Raw genomic sequence first — 22001 nt, forward strand, 5'->3', positions numbered from 1 at the left:
ATCTCGATCTGATACCACAGCAACCACAGAACAAAACATCCTTGCTGAAGGGTGGTTAAAGTGTGCGAAGAAGTGCAGTGAAAACAAAGAATGGCCAAAGGAAATCAGACGGTTATTTTTACTACAGCTCTGGCTGTAATAGTATAAAATATTAATGCAGTTCCTGTACCTATATGCTACCTGGATAAGCCACATCTCACCTTAGGTCATTTACATTTTGAATTAAAAATGTAGAAAACCCAGTTACTGTAGCATATAGCCATGAATTCAAAAATGTCTTAGGACTTTGCCTAGTATATCCCGATGCTGCCCTTGTTGCAATGTGTGGTGTGTAAAATGGAAAGCTGGAGACAAGAAAGTCTGCGATCACAACTTTCCACATTTCAGTGTTGCCTTGCTTCAACGATACCAAACCCTGATTATGCATATCTAGGATAAGCTCTACCCGTCTGCTCTCTGATACATATGTAAACAGATGTTCTGCCCGCGCTTACAGCAAAGATAAACATCTGCCAGCAGAGACTGACCTGTATACTCAGCCCAGCAAATTATCCTAATTGGCTTCTATGAAATAATTATTATGTAATCTCTTTAGATCCTAATTAAATAGACATACACACACACATGTGTTATTCCTGGTAGCTGTACAACATCATAGAGGTGGAGAGAAACATGTTTTAATAAGGCGCACAGACATTTCTACGTTGAACAGTGTATTTTATTGGCATCTAAGGAAACCAAAACTTAAATTAAAATTTAAATCTAAATTTAGCGTGTTTTGTATACACATTTACTTGCAAGATTAATTTTAGGGATGTCACATTTGTTTTAAATAAGTTAAAACATATTAACATGAACAACTGTTTAAGTTTTCAGCTCCTGGTTCATGTTATTACAAACCACATTGCCACTGATCAGTAAATAAATATCACAAATGAACATTGGAATTACAGTACAATTTGCAAGTGTATTAATGGGGATGCAGAATAGATGTACTTGGACTGAAAAATAGAACTAGAGTAACCACTTTATATATACAACACTGGTATTATAGAACAACCCACCCCTATTAGTGTGACGGGAGTTGCTGTGCAACTTTTAGCTTCGTAATATTTGGCGCCACTGCTAGAATCCTCTACAACTCTAGCAAAGCCCAGTTTAACTCCTCCATCACAAAGCCTGGTGATTATCTGTCAGAAGCAAGCCACAACAGAAGTGTATACTACGTACAAGCCTACTTTGTAAGCCTTAATCCAAGAGTGAACAGGAATCAAGCGCTCTTCTCGCAAAAGCACAAGACAAGCTTTGTCATGCAGGGGTTTCTTGCTTTGTTTTTTCCAATCATTTTCGCACAGCTATCTCACTTTGTTTGATTCAGGCTAGGGCCATGCGTTGTGGTTGTTCTAGGTTGGCACGGAATTTATCAAGAAACTGAGAGGCTAATCCGTCATCCACCAGCCGTCCGTCACTAGACAGTGTAACTGTCATCATCTGCTGGGTGCGCAGCGTCTGGTCATCCTCGCACAGTCGCAGCTCAGCCCTGGAGGTCCCGACGGCAAGGATACATGCCTGGGGAGGGTTGATCACAGCGCTGAAGCCACTGATACCGAACATGCCCAGGTTAGATATACTGCCACCAAGAGAAACAAAAGAAGGAGAGGCGAAGGGATGGGATGGGAGGAGAGAAGAGAGAGGACACATATGAGACTGTTAAGCTCAACAGTGGAGGAAATGCATAAAAAATGAACAAAGCATACATCATTTTGGTAAAACCAGCGCCTTGATGCAAAAAAGAACATTATCGGGTGTCGTTTAGCACAGTTGGTAGAGCATCCACACCATGTACAAAGGCTCAGACCTTGCCACAGCGACCCAAGGTTCGAATCCGACCTGTGGCCATTTGCTGCATATCATTCCCCATCTCTCTCTCCCCACATTCCTGTCACTCTTCAGCTTAATCTATACAATAAAATCTGTATGAATCTATTTCAATAAGCTTGAAAAGGCCAAAAATATCTTTAAAAAAAAGAGCATTAGGTCTTATAGTGAGAACAGAACAGAAAAACGAGTGAATTGAGTACATAATAATAAATTCAATTAATTAATGATTTAACTGGCGGTGAACATCTTTTATACAATCAGTAATACAACAGCACCAGCCTGTAAAACTCTCCTTAAACGCTGTGTATGGTGAGCAAGGCTGACCTGAGGGCAGTTTGCGGTTTGCCTTAATGAGAATTCTAGCTCAGGGGGATGGAAAAACGAATGGAGTAAGGGTGTACATATATATCCTCAGGAGGACAAAGAGGGCTGCATCTCCATAGGAATCCATCGCTCCTGCCTGACACAGAAACCCCATTTATGTCTAAATGACACCATTAATTCTAATGAGCTGAAAAGCCTCCCTTTCACTTTTCTGCAATTGATGGCACAGTAACTGATGATACTTGTCGCCCAGAACCACATTCAGTTCAGGCCCGTATGAAATGTAGACTATCTCTGAAACTTGATTTAAGTTATAATACCGGAAATTTATGATAGCTATCTATTTGCTGAGCTACAAAGGAAATTGTGAAATAGAATTAGGCGTTAGAAGTGAAAGGGCCACTGTTCCCACACATAAAAAAAATAAAGTTCATTGAATAGTAAAAATTGATGGCGCTGAAGAGGAAAGACTGAAAAATAACATTAAGTTTTATGATGTTACGACTCTCTATACTCTTCATTACCCAAAAGATGATGTGTGTCTTATGCTTACCTGAATGAGCCTCCCTGGTACTCCTCGGGTAGAAGTTTCCCATCTCGAGCTTTCTGGGCCAGTGCCTATTGGAAACATTACATGTCAATCAAACTCTGAAGCTTAGCGTCAGAGAAGAAAGGATCTGAGCAGGTTACTACACAGGACACATACATACAGCGAAAAACGAATGCACACATGCTATGTGATATATAAGACCCCGTACTGGGGCGGCTGTGGCTCAGGGGGTAGAACGGGTCGTCCTCGAATCGGATGATCGGTGGTTCGATAGTCTGCACCTCAAAGTGTCCTTGGGCAAAATACTGAACCCCAAAGTGTGAATGTGTGTGAATAGGTGAATGAGATATGTAGTGTAAAAGCACTTTGAGTTGAAAAGTGCTATACAAGTACAGTCCATTTACCATATTGGCTGTTCAATACAGTAATAAAAAAATACAAATGCAGTTTGATTAAGAGTATACAGCCCTGCTAAGATTTGCTAATTAGCACTAAACACAAAGTAGAGCTGAGACAGATGAGAATGTCAATAGTTTTGAAGATATTGTAAGGATTCATCCTCTCGGTGCCACAAATGCCTCTACAAAACCATCCATCCATATTTCATGGGATAACTGTGACCTGCTGGTGGCACGAACATTGACAGGAAAAATTAGAACCAAATATAATTCATCTTCAGGAGGCCATGAATATCTGTAGAATATTTCATGGAAATATGGAAATATGGAAGGACAGTGGGCATATTTTCCTAGTAAAGCTATACATCACTAAATATTCTAGTAGTTGAGTAGTTCTGCTGTACAGGTACCAGACGTTTTATATTCTTGTCAATAAACATGTCACCTAGCCAGAACAGATTTAAACAAACTTCTTATGCAGAGCCATTCTTCCCAAAATGTTGAAATCCTTTCAGTTATAGTTTTATACTATTCAGACCTTTTGGTGAAAGGCCACAGGGGTCAATTTTCAAATATCATTTCAAGAAAATGATTAAATGTCCAAAAGCTGGCACCGAGATAAATGGAAACTATCAGACTGTGCATTGCTAAAATGAAGAAAGGGAATTGACAACACCCAGAAGGAAGATGAGACATCTGGCGAGGAAAACTAACACAATACTGCAGCCAGGTTCTATGAATTCATGTTCTATTAGAGCACGAATGAGAGTGACAACCTTGGAGAAAACACAGCATGTCCATCAATAAAGAATAAACTAAACATACAATGTTGTACTAAATAAACAAGAAGACTACTGTTGAAAAGCTATTTCTCTTCGTCAGGATGAGACCGCCGGACCGCCACCACATCTTTTTTTTTAAAATGGACTTTATTGAAATGGAAATGTACTTAAAGGTTAACGCAGGGACTCAACCAACACAGAAAGCCGAATGACTCACGGGTCCATCAGACACAGTAGGATATGGTGGGCACATTTGAGATAAGCGCTTTAAGTACCAAAGCAGTCTAAAGTTCCACTCAATCACATCTATAGCCAGCAGCAACCTCTCTATGCTTCATTCAAACCACATGTTGATTTTAATTTGAAACCAATAAGGACTTGCAAGTGTATATTTAATTCAAGGCTACAGCATATAAATATCAGTGGGTGGCAAAGCACATTTTGAAGGCTTAAGTGGACTCAAATGTCCCAGTGCCCAGTGCATTCCATGTATTACTTTCATGCAAGATTGACATTTGTAATTCAAAGACTTTGACGTTGCTTTACAAAGAGTAACAGCACAGGACAATTTCTCATAGATAGCTGGAGATTGCAACAATTACTCAAGCAATGAGATGAGTTCTGTTTAAATCGCAGCTCCTATGCCTCAGGACCTGCCGTGAAATACATGTGACACTGCACTTCTGGGGGGGTGGGGGGTTTACACTCATAACTGCAAACAAACAACATCTGTAGCCATTTCGAACAATTTACTTAAACTTTGTCCGTAACACAGTGTCTCATGGCATGCTGGGAAATCTTCTGCTAACACCTCAAGTGTAAAAGCGAGTATCAGAGTTAAAGAGTAAGAACTTCAGTTAATATTTATACAAATCACACTTACAGGTTTGATTTAGGTTTACACTCGATTTTGACACCAACTACCTTAAAGATAGAGTAAAATATAACAGATTTGACACTATGAGAGTGTCATTAACACTACTCTTGCTCAAATTTCACTAACACCAAAAATATAACTCCTGAATTTGCTAGTAAATCACCTTAAGGCTGGTTGTTAGTGTTACAGTTTAATTCATTGGCCAAAAAGAGACAAGTCACACAATGACAGTGATGACTAATTACATTATTGTTTTCACTTTTAAAAAAAAGATATTGCGATAATATTGTTACTGTGAATTCTTTTGGACATGACAATGTGTGTGTCAATTCCATATACAATGTAAAAACATAGAATTTATTAATTTACTAAAGAGTAATTCTACACTACTATGATGTTTAAATAAAGAATTTCTGTGTGTTTATCGCCATCCAAAATTTATTAAATTCTGACCAGTTTCCCAGTTCCTGCTGATGAACAACATCTCCACAGTGAAGCATGGCGGTGGCAGCATCATGCTGTGGGGATGTTTTTCATGGTTTTCTCGGGTTTATGAGAGGTGTTGGGCTTGCAGCAGACATAGCGTTTTCCTTGATGATCAAAAAGCTCAATTTTAGTCTCATGGACAGATACTTCAACGGAGGTTGTGAAGCTTTGCAGCTCCAACAGGGTTCTTTTTGGTCTCTTTGTTGTCTCTGATTAATGCCCTCCTTGTCTAGTGTGTCAGTTTTGGTGGGTGGCCCTCAGGTTTTTTTTTTTTTTTTAATCTTCTTTCCATTTTTTTTTTGTATTAATGGCTTTAATGGTGCTCTGTGGGCTGTACAAAGTTGTGGATATTTTTCTATAACCCAACCATAATCTGTAAAACTCCTTCTTCATGGTGACACCTGCTTGGTGGTGACCATTGCTTAGTGGTGTTTTAGACTTCAGGACCATTCAGAACAGTTGTGTATATACATACTGAGATCATGTGACTTCTGAAAGCAACTGGCTCACCAGATCTTATTTAGGGACTTGATAGCAAAGGGGGTGAATGCATATGCACGCACCACTTTTCCTTATCTAATTTTTTTTTTCAAGTTTTTGGAACAAGTTTTTTTTTTCCTTTTCATTTTACTTCACCAATTTGGACTATTTTGTGTATGTCCATTACATAAAGTCCAAATAAAAATCCACGCTGAGGCAAAACATTTCCATCAGTACTAAAGCACCACATTCACAGCTAGTTTTGCAAACACTTAGTGCGCCGGGATGTCTGTCGTGACAAACGGACAACACCTAATGAGTCACAATCGCATATATATCGCAAGATCTACTTGCATGGATTTATGCAATTACAGCATGCAGTCGTCATAAATGCTGGAATCTGAGCAGAATTGTGTCTTCAGTCTAATTACACACTCTCACTCACACATACTATGTGTTTCCCAAAAAACCACCATGCATATTCTCAGTCCTGCCAAGCTCAATATGGTACTGCCACTACTACAAATGCTACCATATTAATATCTCTTCAGCCACTGTCATTTCAATGAGTAAAACAGCTGCTACTATAACTGCTGCCTGTTCTAATAGCTGTTAAATCAGACGTCATATCTTGCCTGAGATGGGCCCTGGATGTTTAAGTTTATTACACCAGGTCACTGCTGCTGAGAGACATTACGTTCATTACTGTCATCTTGAGAAATTAATCTATTTGATCTGTGTGTCTCTGTGTGTGTGTCTTTGATGGGAAAAAGAGTGAGACTCGTCATCAATTATGCCTCTGTACATGCGTATCAGATTTTGAGCGCACATTCATGCATTTGTGATTAAATGCCTGTCCCCAGCTGCCGACTGCGAGCAGGAGAAAGATCTGACCATTGTTGCTTTGCACTCCATCTGTGGCCAGTGACAGCTGAGACCTGGAAGCTAACACCCCTCCCACACACACACACACACACACACACACACACACACACACACACACACACACACACACACACACACAAAATGACACACCAAAAAAATGAACCAATCCTAACTAATCTATAGTTTTAAACTGATCGGAAACTGCTATTTCTAATCTGCATGAATTGATGGACAACAGAGGGAAAAAAAAAAACACTTTGTATGCTAAACAGTTCTAGCCAGAAGGTGAACTCTACAGATGCCCACAGAGTTTGTCTTTCCATACAGCTGGGCTGCAGTCTCAACTCCTTTACTCATTCCCACATCCATATAAACTCCATATCTTCTTCTGAAGTGATACACTGAACGCCCCCACAGCTTCAAGTTATAATCTACCAAAAGCAGAAAGCATGAGAAAAATGCCCCTTTGCACGAAGGCTTTAACAGACAATTTTCACAACAAGATTATCTCCTAACATTTTAGAAAATAATGCTATTTAATATGTGTGATATTTTTACCTTAGCATTCGCTGAAATCTCCTGGACCCCTTTGTTTGCAGCATCTTTGATGATAGGGGTAATGAGGCCTTTGTCAGTCGCCACGGCGATTGAAATGTGGATTGAATCAAGTGCAAGGGGGCCATCACCAGACCAGGTCACATTCACTTCGGGCATCTCCTACGATAAAAAGTCAGAGGTGAGTCCAGGTTATGACAAATATCAACAGGAAAAAATAAGAAGTCAAAGACAGACATACATATATATTTATTCAAAAGGGAAACATCTGTGTCAGACTTGTGGGCTATAAAAACAGAATTTCAATCTGTGTACAAAATGTACACAGGAGACCACATGCACCAGTTTGGCCTCAGAGGCCACTTCCTGATGTACTTAGATAAACCTGAGAGAAAGTACACCGCCTTTTGCCAATTTTCTGATGTTACAGTGTTATGCAAGTGAAGCGAATATGTCAGTTTAGTGCAGGAGCCAATCCAAAGAGGTATTTTGGCCATGTGATTCACTCTAACAGTAAAACATAGTGTCTGCGGTATGAAAGCTGTGTGGTGCTTTAGCACTTTAACTTTAACTGAGAATTATGCACTTTTTTGTTCCACATTCCTCACATTTACTCTAAGACATGCACCAATGAGCCAAGTTTCTCAGCTGCTGCTTGATGTTGATTCCTGGCTAGAATAACATTACTCAAGGGCTGCATCTATTTGATGCTATTTGATGATTAGATGCATGAACAAAGATACATAGACAATTGTTTTAACTAAAACAAAATACGTCATTCTCGACAATACTTACTTTAAGTGTAACGGCAGCTGCCTTAATAATGAAATCATTTACCGACACTTTGATTTGTTCTGAAAAGACAAAGAGGAAACAGTCTGTGAGTTCAATTTAAGTTCTAGTTATCAACACAAGCAATTTCTGCTTATTACCATGATCAAAACTAATAGGAGGTGGGCATTACTGCTTAGGTAGGGATAAAAACAAGTATGGGACAACAAGAAATGGACATATAGGCATGTATTCTGTACAAGACCTGTGAGTGATACCACACAGTCCCTTAAGGGGGACAAAAATCTAATGTATCTACTATATCTTGCTGACCTGGACTTCAGCAGATCAGAATCAGTCCCTCTCTAGATACCTCAGTCACTCTCTGTGACACCAGTGGACCAGGCAGGCTAGGCTTGGCATCACTGGCAACTTTTACTAGTGTCCATTAGTGCAGTACGAGGCAGTTATGAATGCTGTGAGCGGGATGATTAACGAGCTAACCGTGAAATTGTGCTGCTCCTGAACAATGAGGGTCTGAAACAACAACCCAGGGAGAGAGAGAGAGTCCCTCGGCAGACACACAACCTTGCTAATAGGTCTGGAATGGCCGGCCCATTTCCTCCATCACAGAGACAGGACCCGACGTGATTTACTGTTTGTTTGACAGTTAGGCAATGTTAGGCTAAGTAAAGCCAATTACGTGATGGCATGTTGAGGTAAATGTTTAAAAATAGGAAACTGACAAAGTTCTACTGCTATCAACATGAAAAATGGCCCAAGTAAGCAGATGTTATTTCTGAGGAATCCATGCAAAGCAGCCGTTATGAATAAATATGTTCGTGGCTGAATAAATGACTGTTATGACACATGTACAACGTTCCCTTTCCCTAAATCTCCTTTCCACTTTGACACCCACATCCTGATGGGTGTTACACAAGAAGCTGCGGTTAGTAGACAGTTAACTAGGGAAGTTGCTAGGGAAGGCTGTGAGGTTGAGAAAGTAAAACAGCAGCTTGCAGAGACAAGGGAAACACACTGCTAGAGTTCTGTATTCATTATTCAAGCTCTACCAGGTTGAATACATCCACACAGTACCTACTTACTAGCTGTTTTCCTCAAGCTTGCATTGCTTACATATCTTTGTGTGGCCTTTAATCCTTTCCCAGAGTCTTTTAATACTTTTCTTTATCTTTAAATATTATAATTTATTGCTGAAGGTGTATCAATGAGCCTGCACTCTGAAGAAACCAATTTGAATCAATGGGAAATGAGTACTTCACAGTCCAATAAGCACAAAGAACCATCTACATGAATGAAACCTCACTATTGATGAATGAAAACAGCTTCCATGTCAACCAGATTTTGTCACTGATACAGTTTTCTTTCTGGAATGGGATGACCAATTTCAAAGAAGTTACGTGCTCTGTTTTTTACAAAGTGTGGGTGTCGTCTAAAGATCTGATCAGAGCTTTGAGCCTTATGTTGTAGGCTGATCATATCTTGATAAGACACCCACAGTTTGAAAGAAGCAAGAAAGAGCAGATCTGATCACCGGCAGACATGCATATTTCCATACCATAACGAATAACAATGATTCAGCCATTTGCTCACCATTTATACCCACATAATAACCCATGCAACATGTGAAATCTCACCCACCCACACCATGCTCAGTCATTCTTAAACACAGACGATATATATCTATTTATATTTGTCCTCATCAGAAAAATAAATAATCTGTGGAAAAAGTGTCTGTGCATGTTGAATTACATGAGTACCCTTACTGAGAGGACATGTACCATGACTGTGCTATTGGCTGTCATACGAACAGTCATGTGAAAACCTTGAAATTCACATCTTCATAGAAAAGCTTCCTTGCAAGTTACCACTGGACAGTCACAGGAGGACACGATACCAACACGTGTGCATGCATACATGTATGCGTTTCACATGTTTACCTTTGGCCAAGTCTTTGCGGAGGTGCATGACTGCAGCCATGTCACAGTCCACCGAGGCATACGCATGGGGGATGGTGGTCTTCGATTGAGTTAGTCTTTGAGCAATCACGCGGCGGACATTTGAGGCCGGGATCTCTGTGAAAGTGCCCTGAGGAGAACAAGTGGAGGGGAAGTAAATAATTAAATAAGATGGTGAAAGGGCATTTTGACAGAGACAACAGGGAAAGGACAGGAAGACAAGAAAAAGAGTGATCAACATATCTCAGCTGCCATTAATCAATAAATGTATGGTGTTATTGACAAGCTGACTTTATTCTGTATGCAAGACGCCAGCTCTGGTCATATATACTTAAGGTGAGCATTCATCATCTCCATCCGGGATTCGACAACAAGCCCAAGGAAGATGGGTTGTTACCAAGTGTTCGTTTCATAGCAATACCACAAAACAGACATTATGGTGTGTACATGTGTTTGCGTGAGAGATAGACATATTGTGAGGAGTGCTTACTGGTGCTCCTGGTTTCCCTGGTACAGAGAGAGGAGGTATGTTGGGTCTGCTTCCTGGGGGCGGTGGGGCAGTCACCGGGGTGGGGACAGGACTTGGGGCAGCTGGGGCTGCCATGGCTGGGGTTGCTTTGGGGGCAGGAGACATCTTCAAAAAAATTAAATCATCTTTTTTAAAAAAAAAAAAAAAAAACAATGATATAGACATTAATTTATATAAAGATTATTTCTATACAATAACAGGTTATATCATAATGACAAAAATGTTATTATCCTCTGGCATGACGAACCAGAAACTCAACCATAACTGCTAAATTTCTGATGACCTGCATTGGTGATGACCATAAGAATAGAAATTCCTGTCTATGGGTTTCAATCTTAATCTGTGTTATTGTATAACTACATCTGCATACTTTCTAGACTGTTTGATCCCAAAGTAAACACGAGTAACAAGAGTTTCACTTGCAAGTAGGCCACTTGATATTTTCCATTATGGACACAGAGGAGGAGGATCTGTGTTTGCGGACATAAAGGCTCAACAAGTTGTAAATATATCTGAGTCGATATGGCGGTCAAACAACTGGACATGCTTGAACATTGGACAGTTGGCTCAGACAGGACAAATATTATATCTGGATCACACCGCACATTAATTATGTTCAAACACAAACATTTATATGGGGACAAATGCTTCCCTGCTTCTTCCAAAACATCTTGCAGCAATAATTCTTTTGGGTTGATCTTTGTTATACTGTCCAAGTAAAGTGATTCCCAGGATGCCCTTGTTAAACAGATGAAATTTGCTTTTCCAATCCACTGAAAAACTTCTTTTCATCATGTTTTCCTTCATTTCTCAAATGTATTAGTGGTAGCCTAAAAACCTAAATCAAACAACTTCCATCTGCATTAAAAGTGCTATCATTTCTTGACTTTGCTGTGACCATTATAAATGCAATTACAAGGGTATGAAACAACACCATCATGGCTTATGTTGGTACAATAATGCATTATTCACCCATATGCTCCTACTTGGCAAGTTTGTGGCAGACACTCTGCAGATTTTAGCTGGTTTGTATTTGTGTAAGGCTTGTAGACAAAGGTAACTTTCGGTTATCCTCCAGTGGAAGCGGGTCATGACAATCATTTGCTAGTCACAAACAAACCCCATCAGGGTAAGGCCAGGTAGGATCAGCTGTCAGCTGCAGGACAGGACAAACTTATTCAAAACCTTAGCTTTGTTATTATTCCCACTGACATGGACATCCCCACTTTTCATACGGAAACCTTTTTACTACAGCACTACAATACACTACAAACTACAGCACAGACTAATTAAGTTTTGTTACAGACGCCTAGTGTAATGTTGCATAGTTAAACGACAAACTTTACAACTTCCTACTTGCAGATCATCGCTCAGACAACTCAGACAACTTGAGGGATTCTTTCTACCCCAATCAATTTAATCATACTGTATGATGTCTCTTCATATATATTTATTTATATTTCTAATACATCAAATCACTGTTGTTTCACAGAGGTAGTAGAGGAAGTGTCTGCTCCACTGAGCATTGATAGACAGAGAAAAGAGAAAGGTAAAGAAGGAGGGAATCGCCATTTACTGAGAGATCTGCCCAAGATTTTTTTTTCATGCATTAATTTTGGTCTTAGCATCAAAAGAGGTAAAAGGAGCAGGTATCAGGTGTGCCTGCTTGAAGCTCTCTGGTTCCACTTCAGTGAACTCGAGTCCTCCTCCCCACATGCATCCAGTCTTTTGTCTAGACCAGCTACCTCTGACCTCACTAGTAGATGGGGACAGTCTGGGCCCCACAGCTATTTTCTCCTCAGCTCTCTCCGAGCGTCATCTTTTTATTTCCTCTTGCACACTAGCCCCCTCCCCTTCCTCTCACTGACAGTAAGAGTATTTATTTGTGTAGGGACTGAGGCAACTTGGAAATCCCCCAACTTAACCCGAGCTGACCATATTGAGGGTTTAATGATTACAAATCACCACATAAAAACAGAAAAAGAAAACACAGTATGTGACTTAAAATTGAAATGCTTGACAGAGCAAGCACATCAAGAAAAATATGATAGAGATACTGCAAGTAAGTAAACATGAAAAGAGGTCCAAAATGCTGTGTTGTGCAATACCCATCCCTTTCTCCAGTGACAATGTATCAAACATATCCCATATAAACTCAAAGTCAAGTCAACAGCAGTCAGTGGCCACTTCATGATGATGCCATAGATACCTTTTGTGTAGCTGGATGGCATGTGCTATTCACACTGACCATTTACACTCCTACTGAAAACCGAGGCAAAGAACCCTCTGAAAGGCTGGGAGAGGGTGAGTAGAATATTAAAAAGGGAGCGAGGCAGTTCTCACATGCACATCGGTACACACACACACACACACACACACACACACACACACACACAAAATGGGCACCAAATGTTCACATATGAATAAACTGTCTTCTACTGCCACCTAGGACAGGCTAAGATGAGAGAGACCACTGGACTGATGGGCGGATTATTTTTTTCTTCCACATTTAAAAACAACCTATTATGGATGGAATTGAGTCCAGTGTTGAAGAGGACTAATCTGTCTGACTGGTCATTTTCTAAGAACATTAAGAGGAGATGAAAACACCTATAACACATTTGAACTTCAAAAACAAAAGAAAAGTGGGTCGAAATCACCACTTTACCCTTGAGGAAGTTTGCACAACCATGTGTTGCAGCAATAGGAGACAGCGGAAGACTTTACAAAATATATCAACAATGAGTTTTATGTTTAGCTAAAGAGACCCAAATCAAGAAAACCTCTCTTTGGTAAAGCATATCTGTGTCGATCAAAGTCAGAAATTAAAAAAAATAATAATAAAAGTAGGACCAGCCCCTACAGCAATTTAATCCTTTTTTTGTTTTGGAACTCTCAGTACTATGCAGTCTGAAGCAAAATGTGAAATAAACAGAAATGTCACAATTCATACAGCACTTTGGTACACTACTACAGAATACATACATTAAAGCTAAACTGATTTCAAAGTAACAACCACAACCAAACAGCTGCTTGTGGCTACACGAGGCTTACAGCTTAAAAGGGCTTCCTTGCTGAAGTTTGAAAATGTGCTTCCTTCTTCAACTAATGTAATAGTTCATGCCTAATAAGTGCAAACAAAAAATAAGTAGCTTTTTAAGCAATTAAATGTAATGTCCCATTGTGGATTTCATTTAAGTACCCCCCCTCCCCACATTACACAGGGTCATACATTCATTCTGTCTATAGGAAAATACAAACAAACACTAGTGGTATGGCCCATGGGGAGATAAATCTCACTGAAACCCAAACCTGTCACTGTGTTAACCTTGCCTCTTGGCTAATATTGCTATTTATAACAATGATGAAAGATAAAGGGAGAAAAAAAAAAAACACAGTGAGGGAAACGTGTTTCTTTGTGCCCAGTCTGTATTTAAACCTAGGTATGGATTATGTAACATGCTATGATCTCATCCCTGGGTTGCGTGACCTCTTGTTATTCATGCCCAGCATAGATGGGCCTCACTAGAGCAGAGGGTGGAGTGGGAGGGGTACTGTTCCCTGGTTTCAACCTTATCTGATGTGCCAAAGGACAAAGGAAGGTAAATCGGGTCCATTCTATTCTACCCTCTACTGGGGAAGCTAACCCTATATGAAACGATTCTCCGCAAAGAGATTTGGTTTCCAACAAGAACACAGCATACATTCTATACCCTATATAACAGGGTTCAACTACACTGGAATCAAAATCTTTCTCTCTTCTCATGAAATGATTGTCACAATGTGATTTATTCTTGATAGATAAAGTGTCTCTTCTCAAAACTTTATTGATCAATCTCTTCCAAACAACATACCACAGTGAAAATTAAACCATAATTAATTAAAATCAACTGGCTATGTCACAAATTTGGACATTTCACTAAAACCACCAAAAACAGTCAACAATATTAACACTATAGTTCAGTCAGAGGTAAAAAGGAAGGGTGTCTCTGTTTTGCAATCATAGTGGAAACACATTACTGATGTGTTAGCAACTACAAAAAAAAAAAAACATACCTTTCACAAACTAAGTAGTGCCTTCAACACAAAGCTTTGAATAATTTGTTTTGTTATACCTTGGCCAGCAAACTGTTTGGAGCAGCACATCATTTCCATTCAGGAAGGGCTCTCAGCAATGTGGTATTTCTTAAACCTATTAGCATTCGAAGTCTTTTATTTCCTGCAGAACCTTCTTTGCTTTCTTTCAGCATCAACCTTCCTTTCTGAAGCCTTTCGGAGCTAATTAGCTAGCCAATGTGCCAGTGAGTAAACTGGCAAGGCATTCATAAAAATCTCAAGTTCGACACATCCTTTAAAAGGGGTGTAACTGAGGAATCACTGCAAATCAAAAATCACTGGGATATCATTAAAACTGCATAACTAAGTGAACAATTTAAACTTCAAAACCTAGAAATAACGTTGACAACTACGCAGCATGCTCGTGTTTATTAACCTGGACAATTAATTACAGCTTTATACTAAAGTAATGGGGGACAAAACAATCGGAAGCTGCTTTTTGCCAACAGTGTTTCCTTCTTCTTTGTATCTTAAGTTGTGGTTTGCCATTTTCTGTTGGCAGCAAGGGGTACATAGCTGGCACCAAAAGAAAAAAAATTCTAAATTCGATAAATAAGAAACCCTCTATCAACTGTAAACACACCTTTTATAGGGATTGATAAGTCTGGTGTTTGTCCACACATAAATTCTAGTGGTCTGGCTGTGAAATCAGTCTTTTTTTGCTAAAACAAGGTGTGCATTAAGAGACGGCTTCGGCTTCGCATTTTTTACAGTGTCTGGTTTATGAAGCTTAAATTTTTCTCGTTTAAGACACACATCCCTGAAAACATATGGTCTGCGTTTCTATGGTCACCGATGGGTCCTGGAGACTGGGTTGCTATGGTAACCAAAGTTGCTTAATGAGATTCCCCAGCAGGGTGTTAGGTGGGTAACGAGAGCATTCAATCAGGTCCCTACTGACAGCAGGTGGCCATTAGAGCTGTGTGTGTGTGTGTGTGCGTGTGTGTGTGTTCACAGGTTTCTTTAGTATGAATTCACCACAAAACAGGATTAAAACACTTGGACACATTTTTTCACTTATCCAGTGTCATTTTCATTCACACTCCCTACACAGTGACTATGACCTACCTCACTCTGGTTGACATATTTTCCCTTCAGAGATACTGCAGTGGTTTTGTGGCCACGAGGGGATCCCTTCCAATCTGTGCCCTCAGGCCTGTTATTATGCTGAACAAACACCTACTGCTGACACATCACTTCCTGTGTAAACAAATAAAGTAAAAACCTGCACGGCTAATTTCTTTATCTTGACTGTTTTTTTTGTTTTGTTTTTTTATTACTTATCTGCACGGCATATCAAAACTAGTTTTGTAGGAGCAGAGAATTTTGTAAATAGAAAATTTCAATTTGATCTGTCAATATTATTATTATTCTTATTATTATTATTATTATTTAAAGAATGTTGTTCAAATATTTCCACCACAAATAGTGTTCTGCTTTTTATAACCTCAGTCTGGACCACTGAAAGCAATGTCTGCACGGTTGTTATGTAAGCGGGGAGGTTCCGCATTAATACTCACTCCTTGGTGATAAGTCCTCTTGGTCCAGTAGGTATGGCCAGTTTGGGGTCGATACCGTGGGTGTCCAGGATATGCCTTGCAGCTGGACTCAGACGTAACCTACACAAGGAAGTAAGAGCAAGAAACGATTTCACATAAGTTCTAGCTCAGCTTTAAAGGCGCAAAGTGTTAGAAAGAAGAGTAGATACACAATAAACCAAATCTAGTTTCAGCAAAAAAGGTTATTTAAAACATTTCAGTCAACTACAGGAATATCATAGCAGAGGACCTTTTGTGTGGCTCAGATATCATCTTTTCTTTTTAGTTCTACTTGACCTTATTATAGCCCTTTCCTGTGTGTACTGCCTAATAATCATGCTTGCTGCACAACACGTCCACATTTCATCTCTCAACCCCTGTCAAGCTGATGCAGCCAAGGTGCGAATCTGAATATGTGGACGGGGTCAGCGTAAAATGTTTGCATAACAAATAGGCCCCGTTTGTTCCATGGCAACTCTTTTGCTTTCCACCAGAGTATTTATTGTGTAAACAGAGGTAAGGTAAGATCTCACACACTTTGGAATGTGAACAGAGAAAGATGGTCTTGTTCAGCGCGTTAGATGGTGGTAGATGCTGAAAAAAAACCTGAAATCAGCATGGCTGTATACAGCACAAAAAGGGACTTCATTAGTTGTTTGTTAATTGGACAGGACAGTGCGTGGCTTCTTAGCTGTAAGCTAATTTACGTCAAAGTCCCTGGGCGGAAAATCGAGAATAACATCTCTGTCAATTAATAAAAGGGATCAGTTCATCATTTGTGCATCTTTACGTTACTGAACCATATTATACACTTCTGTCAGTCTTTTTTTGTCTTTGCAGTTCCATCATACAACTCAATGACATCACTATATATATTAGAATAGAGGATTGGAAATGTCCTCTGCTGTTGTCTCTTATTCCAAAGTACTATGGTTAACAAACCTGAGGTTAATGCTAATATTGCTATTGCATTAGTGACTAGTTAAAGTTAAATTACAAACCAGAAGCTTTAAAAACACTATGACAATAAGCTGACTTTACTTTAACCTCAGCAACAACATGTTTAGTAAGTTTAGACGTTCACAACCACTGTGGCCACTGTGAAGATGTGATGCTCCATTACGGACACATTAGGCATTGTATTCACTCTAAATGTGTACACACCCACTCACTTTTGATCACTGTACACAGTACACACAGTAGGTATGATTTCAGCTGCTAAAAAGGAAGACACTCACGGTCCTGACGTGGCTGGTTTTGGAGGAGGTGGAGAGGGAGCAGCAGGGGACAAGACTGGGGCAGCAGCTGCATGTGTAGCAGGTGGAGATGCAGATGGAGCTGCAGCCTCTGGAGGGGGGATCTCAACCTGCTTCCAGTCCTGCCCTTCCTCCACCATGAGGGCAATGAGAGTGCCCAGGCGCACGTTGCGACTGCCCTCGTCCATCTGGGAAAGGAGTGAGAGAGGCACTTATACAGTGAGAAGCAAAACTGGTTCAGTTACTTCACAAGTGCAAGTGAGATTGCTACAATGAAGGTTAAAATCTCCTGCTGTATGATTCTGAAGGGAAATACTGAAGTTAATCAGCTAACCAGTGCCGATCTGACAACCATTATTAGGCCACTTGTTCTGAAAAATGCCTCTCATTCATTCATCACTTTCATTTTCTTCCTCTGTTGAGAAAAAAAAAACACATACCAACACCCTGACTGAGCAGGAACAGATTCCTGCAGTGCAATGGATACTGTTCAATCATGTCAACTATTGATTCATTATCTTGTTACAGAGTGATCCAAATCCATTGCAAGCCTTGTGCTACTCTCCCCAAGCTGTACAAGGTGTTGTTTCTCAGTCAATATTGATCAGCCTAAATGAAAGGCCAGGCACAAAACAAAAGGGCTAGGCTGCTGCACTTCATCTCTTTTCAAAGAGGTATCCACTTGGTGAGTGGAAACGTAAAAGGTATAGCTCAATATAGAGGAGGAGAAGAAGAAGTAGCAGGAGGAGACAGAAATAAGAGAGTAAGGCATAAAGGAAACAGATCCTGGCTGTGCTCTTGTACGTTTGCAACCTCCGACATCACCTGCATTTTTTAACAATTAACAAAAAATAAATAAAAATACAGTATAACATCACAATAAAAACAGTGTAAACTGAAAGCACCATTCGTGTATCCACAGTTATCAACATACTCCACCCCCACCCACACCCTCCCTCTTGCTGGCTTGCAAAATCAAAAGCAGCACAGCGATGATCACATCCAGCTAAGTGGAAAGAACAGAAGAATATATGAACACCTGCGCTCACTGGTAGATTAAGCTGCGCTTCCATGCTTATTCTGAGCGTTTAGTTTATCTTCATAACCTTTCTGCAGGACGGTCTGAAGACACAAAGATAAACATGCGAATCTACCTGCAGGTTGTGCAATGCAAATAATCGTTGTACCAGGGGCATGCTGACATTTACCTAGTTTAATAAATAAACTATGTAAGGCATTCCTGTGGAGTTCTTCTATTAATAAACTAATTTATGGCAGTAAGCACCCCACGCTATATCAACGTATGGGTGCAACATACTGGCTAATGCCCTAGTTTCCATTTACAAAACACAAGTATAAGCCTTGAACAATAGGCCTGATGTGTGATTAACACAGAACCGCTATGGGAAGTGATGGATGAGGGTGACCGTAAGAGCCTCTCAGGGAAATCCAGACCTCTGTAAATTTCCACAGAGATACCTCTCTTCAGTCTCAAAGGGATTTTTCCACAAGGCAGAGACTAGAGAGGCAATATGTTTCCCACAGTAACTGTGGTATCATGACACAAGCGACACCGTGATATGTTGTTAGACTGCCATACAGATATCTGTGTGTAACTTAAGAGGAAAACATATCCCTAAAGAGACCAAATGGCTAATTGACGGGATCCATAAATATACTAACAGCCACCCAATGGCAAAAGGTCTAACAGCCAGAAAGCAGAAATAGCTCCAGTGTATAAATGCTAGCCATAGGAGAACATATCATTGTTGCTTTGCAATATATTTTATTAACTAATAACACATCACATTACACAGAATATGGAATTTATTTGGGCAACCCACCTGCACAAATTTGCACCCAGCCAAAAATGTTTTTTTGTATCTTTGTAGATGTATTTTCTCACAGATTTCACAGAGTGACTGGCAGCCTAGTACAAAGGTGCACTCACTCGCTGACTCTATGCGCTCACACCCAAACCACAAAACAACTCAGACTGTTGGAAAGGCTTTTCAATATTTATCCTATCCCTATTGTACTCAATCAGTGTAAAGTTAGCCAGCCTGATTCAAAGTAAAAAACGTGGAACTGCGTTCATAAAACAAATTGTGTTGAAGGGGAGTGCTACTGATGGAATATGCTGGTTGAGCAACAAGCAACTGAGAAGAGGAAGTTTTGCAAACCCTGACAAAATACAGTATGACCAAGAGCAGTCTCATGTTGAGGCTCGCCACTTCAGCAGCAGTCATGCACAAAAACACAACACTGTTACCATAGCAACTGGGTAGATTCTGACTCTAAACTCACCCGCACAGTATACAGCACGCATGGTGGGTAGTTGCACAAATAGATTCGGAGGACACTGTAGTGGTGTGGGGCTCAACACTGCCATCAAATGGTCATAGAACACACTGAAACCTATGGGCAGTATAGAGGATGCTTACACCTCAGCTTTTCTTATAGCCTCTGTGTTTGTTTGGATTTATGCTCAAAGAGGTGCTGCTAAAAAAAAAAAAAAGTGAATCTTCACCCTGAGAACCATATGTATGACACCATATAAACTCACAGAAAGTATGGTGTAACACCAAACCGCACACTTCCTTTTCAAAAATGCTTCACATGAATATGTTACGACCTCTGAATACAATAATTGGGTAATGCGAGATCACTGGTCTTTAGGTCATGTCCTCACTGCTATCCTTTCTCCGGCGCTCAGCGAAAATGGTTTCACGACTGTGAAGAAAGACAGTCTGCCGGGCTGAGCCAATCTTTTGAATGGTAACAATCTCAGCGTGAAATGTCTAACAGATCTTAGATAGGGCTCTTTAGGGAGCTCTCTGAAGCCCATCAGCAGCTAGGCTAATGATATTACAAAGTCAGACTAGACCATTTATGAGGTTCAACCTACTTATCACCAAACTGTTCATACGGCCATATAATCCCCCTGAGAGTCTAAACTGTTCATTTACAAAAAGCTTAGCCTCAACAGTTATCAACGTCCTTTATACTTTACTGCAATGCTATTTGCTGTACTTCTAAAGTCTGTGATGTAGACTCTATAAAACTCAATCATTTCAGGTTCATCAGCCAGTTGTCAAAGGCCTAAGCACCTCTGATTGTAAAGAGTGTGAGTCTATTCGTAAAAAGAAAAGCAGATTTAGAGCAGAAATGCTGCATATGAACAGAAACAAACACAGAGATAGGTCTTGTTTTGGGAGACTGACAAGATTTGTATCTGATCAAAAGAGCATGACGGATATCGTATAAAGAAGACTCTACCCACATCCTTTATCAGAGCAATAACAGTTTGTCACTCTGACGTAATCTCACAAAAAAACAACACACAATTCAAGCTGCCACTCCCAAGTCGGCTCATTCCTTCCGAGCATGATGTTTGTTAGCTTTCTAACCATATAACGGCATTCTGGTTTTTTCATTACTCTCCACTGTCTTTTTTTTCTCTGAAGGCTAAATGCCATAAAAATAATGTGCTGATGGTCTTCCTTGAAGGAAAATATGGAGTGTAAACAAATTCAGTTCAGCTTTCTGGCCAAAAGCCTGCAGGCTATGTACTTTCATTTTAAAATGATTTTGTTAGAAATTCCAGTGTGGACAATTTTGACCTGAGAATGCTGCGTGGTTAGAGAGTGATTTATACTAACATCGATAAATTGATCCCTTGGATGACAGTGCGCAGTGATGAAGAGAGTAGTGGAAAGGGAATGATGAATGGGATACTGACAGGTTAGCACTGCAAAATGTGTCGAAAATCTTCATGAATGTCTCCATCTATTTCTCCATCTATCTGCCATGTGATTCCTTACATCACTCACCAGCTCATCCACTTTCATCTGCCTTCTGATGTATATTTTTAGATCAGTATTCTCGATTTCAAGCACAGTAGCATTTGCATTTTTAATAGATCATGTGAACACAGAGGAACTATGTGAATCTGCAGTATGTATCTGCAAACACATGCTTGTCATTTCCTACAGGCTATGATTGATTATACCCAGGGCAGATTTTCAGATTGAAGCCCTCGGGTCAGGGCAGAGCAGTGCAAAAGGAGCATGATGAGATGCAGTAATCTGTGTTCATGGTGCTCCTTCCCCCCCCCAATCTCCACATCCACAAACGAGAAGGATCTATCCCCTGTTCTCTCAACCCCCTCCGAAAGCTGTGGTTGGAAATTGGTAGAGGGCCATAGCAGTACTTGACCCCCATAAATAACCCCTGTGGATCAGAGGAAGCCCCACGTCTTCTGCTGCCTGTCCAGGCGTTTGGCCACAGGCAGGTAATTACGCTAGCCTCTAAATTACAAACCGACTGGGTGCTTGGAGAGTCACAATTACACCGAGGGTAATGCACTCTGACCCAGACAAAGTAGATGCCACATTGACCATGCCATGTAAAGGGAGTGTACAAATCTCTGAAAATTGCCACTAGCTGCTGTTTTTCTTATTAACTATACACACACACACACACAGTCTATCACAGAAAGAGAGAGGGAGAGAGAGCTGCGGGGCTTATCTTATGCAGACCATCTTTCTCTGCCAGCTTCAGCGCTAAAGCCCCTACCCCCAATTCTTGGATG

At 40.2% G+C, this 22001-nt stretch overlaps 1 protein-coding gene across 1 annotated transcript in view; it reads right to left on the bottom strand.

Annotated features, from left to right (window-relative positions):
• Positions 1-700: 700 nt before the first annotated feature.
• The window catches only part of pdhx (pyruvate dehydrogenase complex component X), a 30947-nt gene continuing 9646 nt past the window's right edge, over positions 701-22001 (bottom strand). Inside the window, exons 4-12 of the mRNA XM_027272865.1 lie at positions 17390-17595; positions 16134-16232; positions 14278-14309; positions 10459-10574; positions 9951-10098; positions 8014-8072; positions 7222-7380; positions 2759-2823; positions 701-1630 (exon numbers count right to left, since the gene is read on the bottom strand). Of these exons, the coding sequence (XP_027128666.1) occupies positions 1375-1630; positions 2759-2823; positions 7222-7380; positions 8014-8072; positions 9951-10098; positions 10459-10574; positions 14278-14309; positions 16134-16232; positions 17390-17595 (1140 nt within the window). The 3' untranslated portion in view covers positions 701-1374. The remainder of the gene's footprint in view (positions 1631-2758; positions 2824-7221; positions 7381-8013; positions 8073-9950; positions 10099-10458; positions 10575-14277; positions 14310-16133; positions 16233-17389; positions 17596-22001) is intronic.

This window comes from Larimichthys crocea, chromosome XXI, assembly GCF_000972845.2.
Source record: "Larimichthys crocea isolate SSNF chromosome XXI, L_crocea_2.0, whole genome shotgun sequence".
Lineage (NCBI taxonomy): Eukaryota > Metazoa > Chordata > Actinopteri > Sciaenidae > Larimichthys > Larimichthys crocea.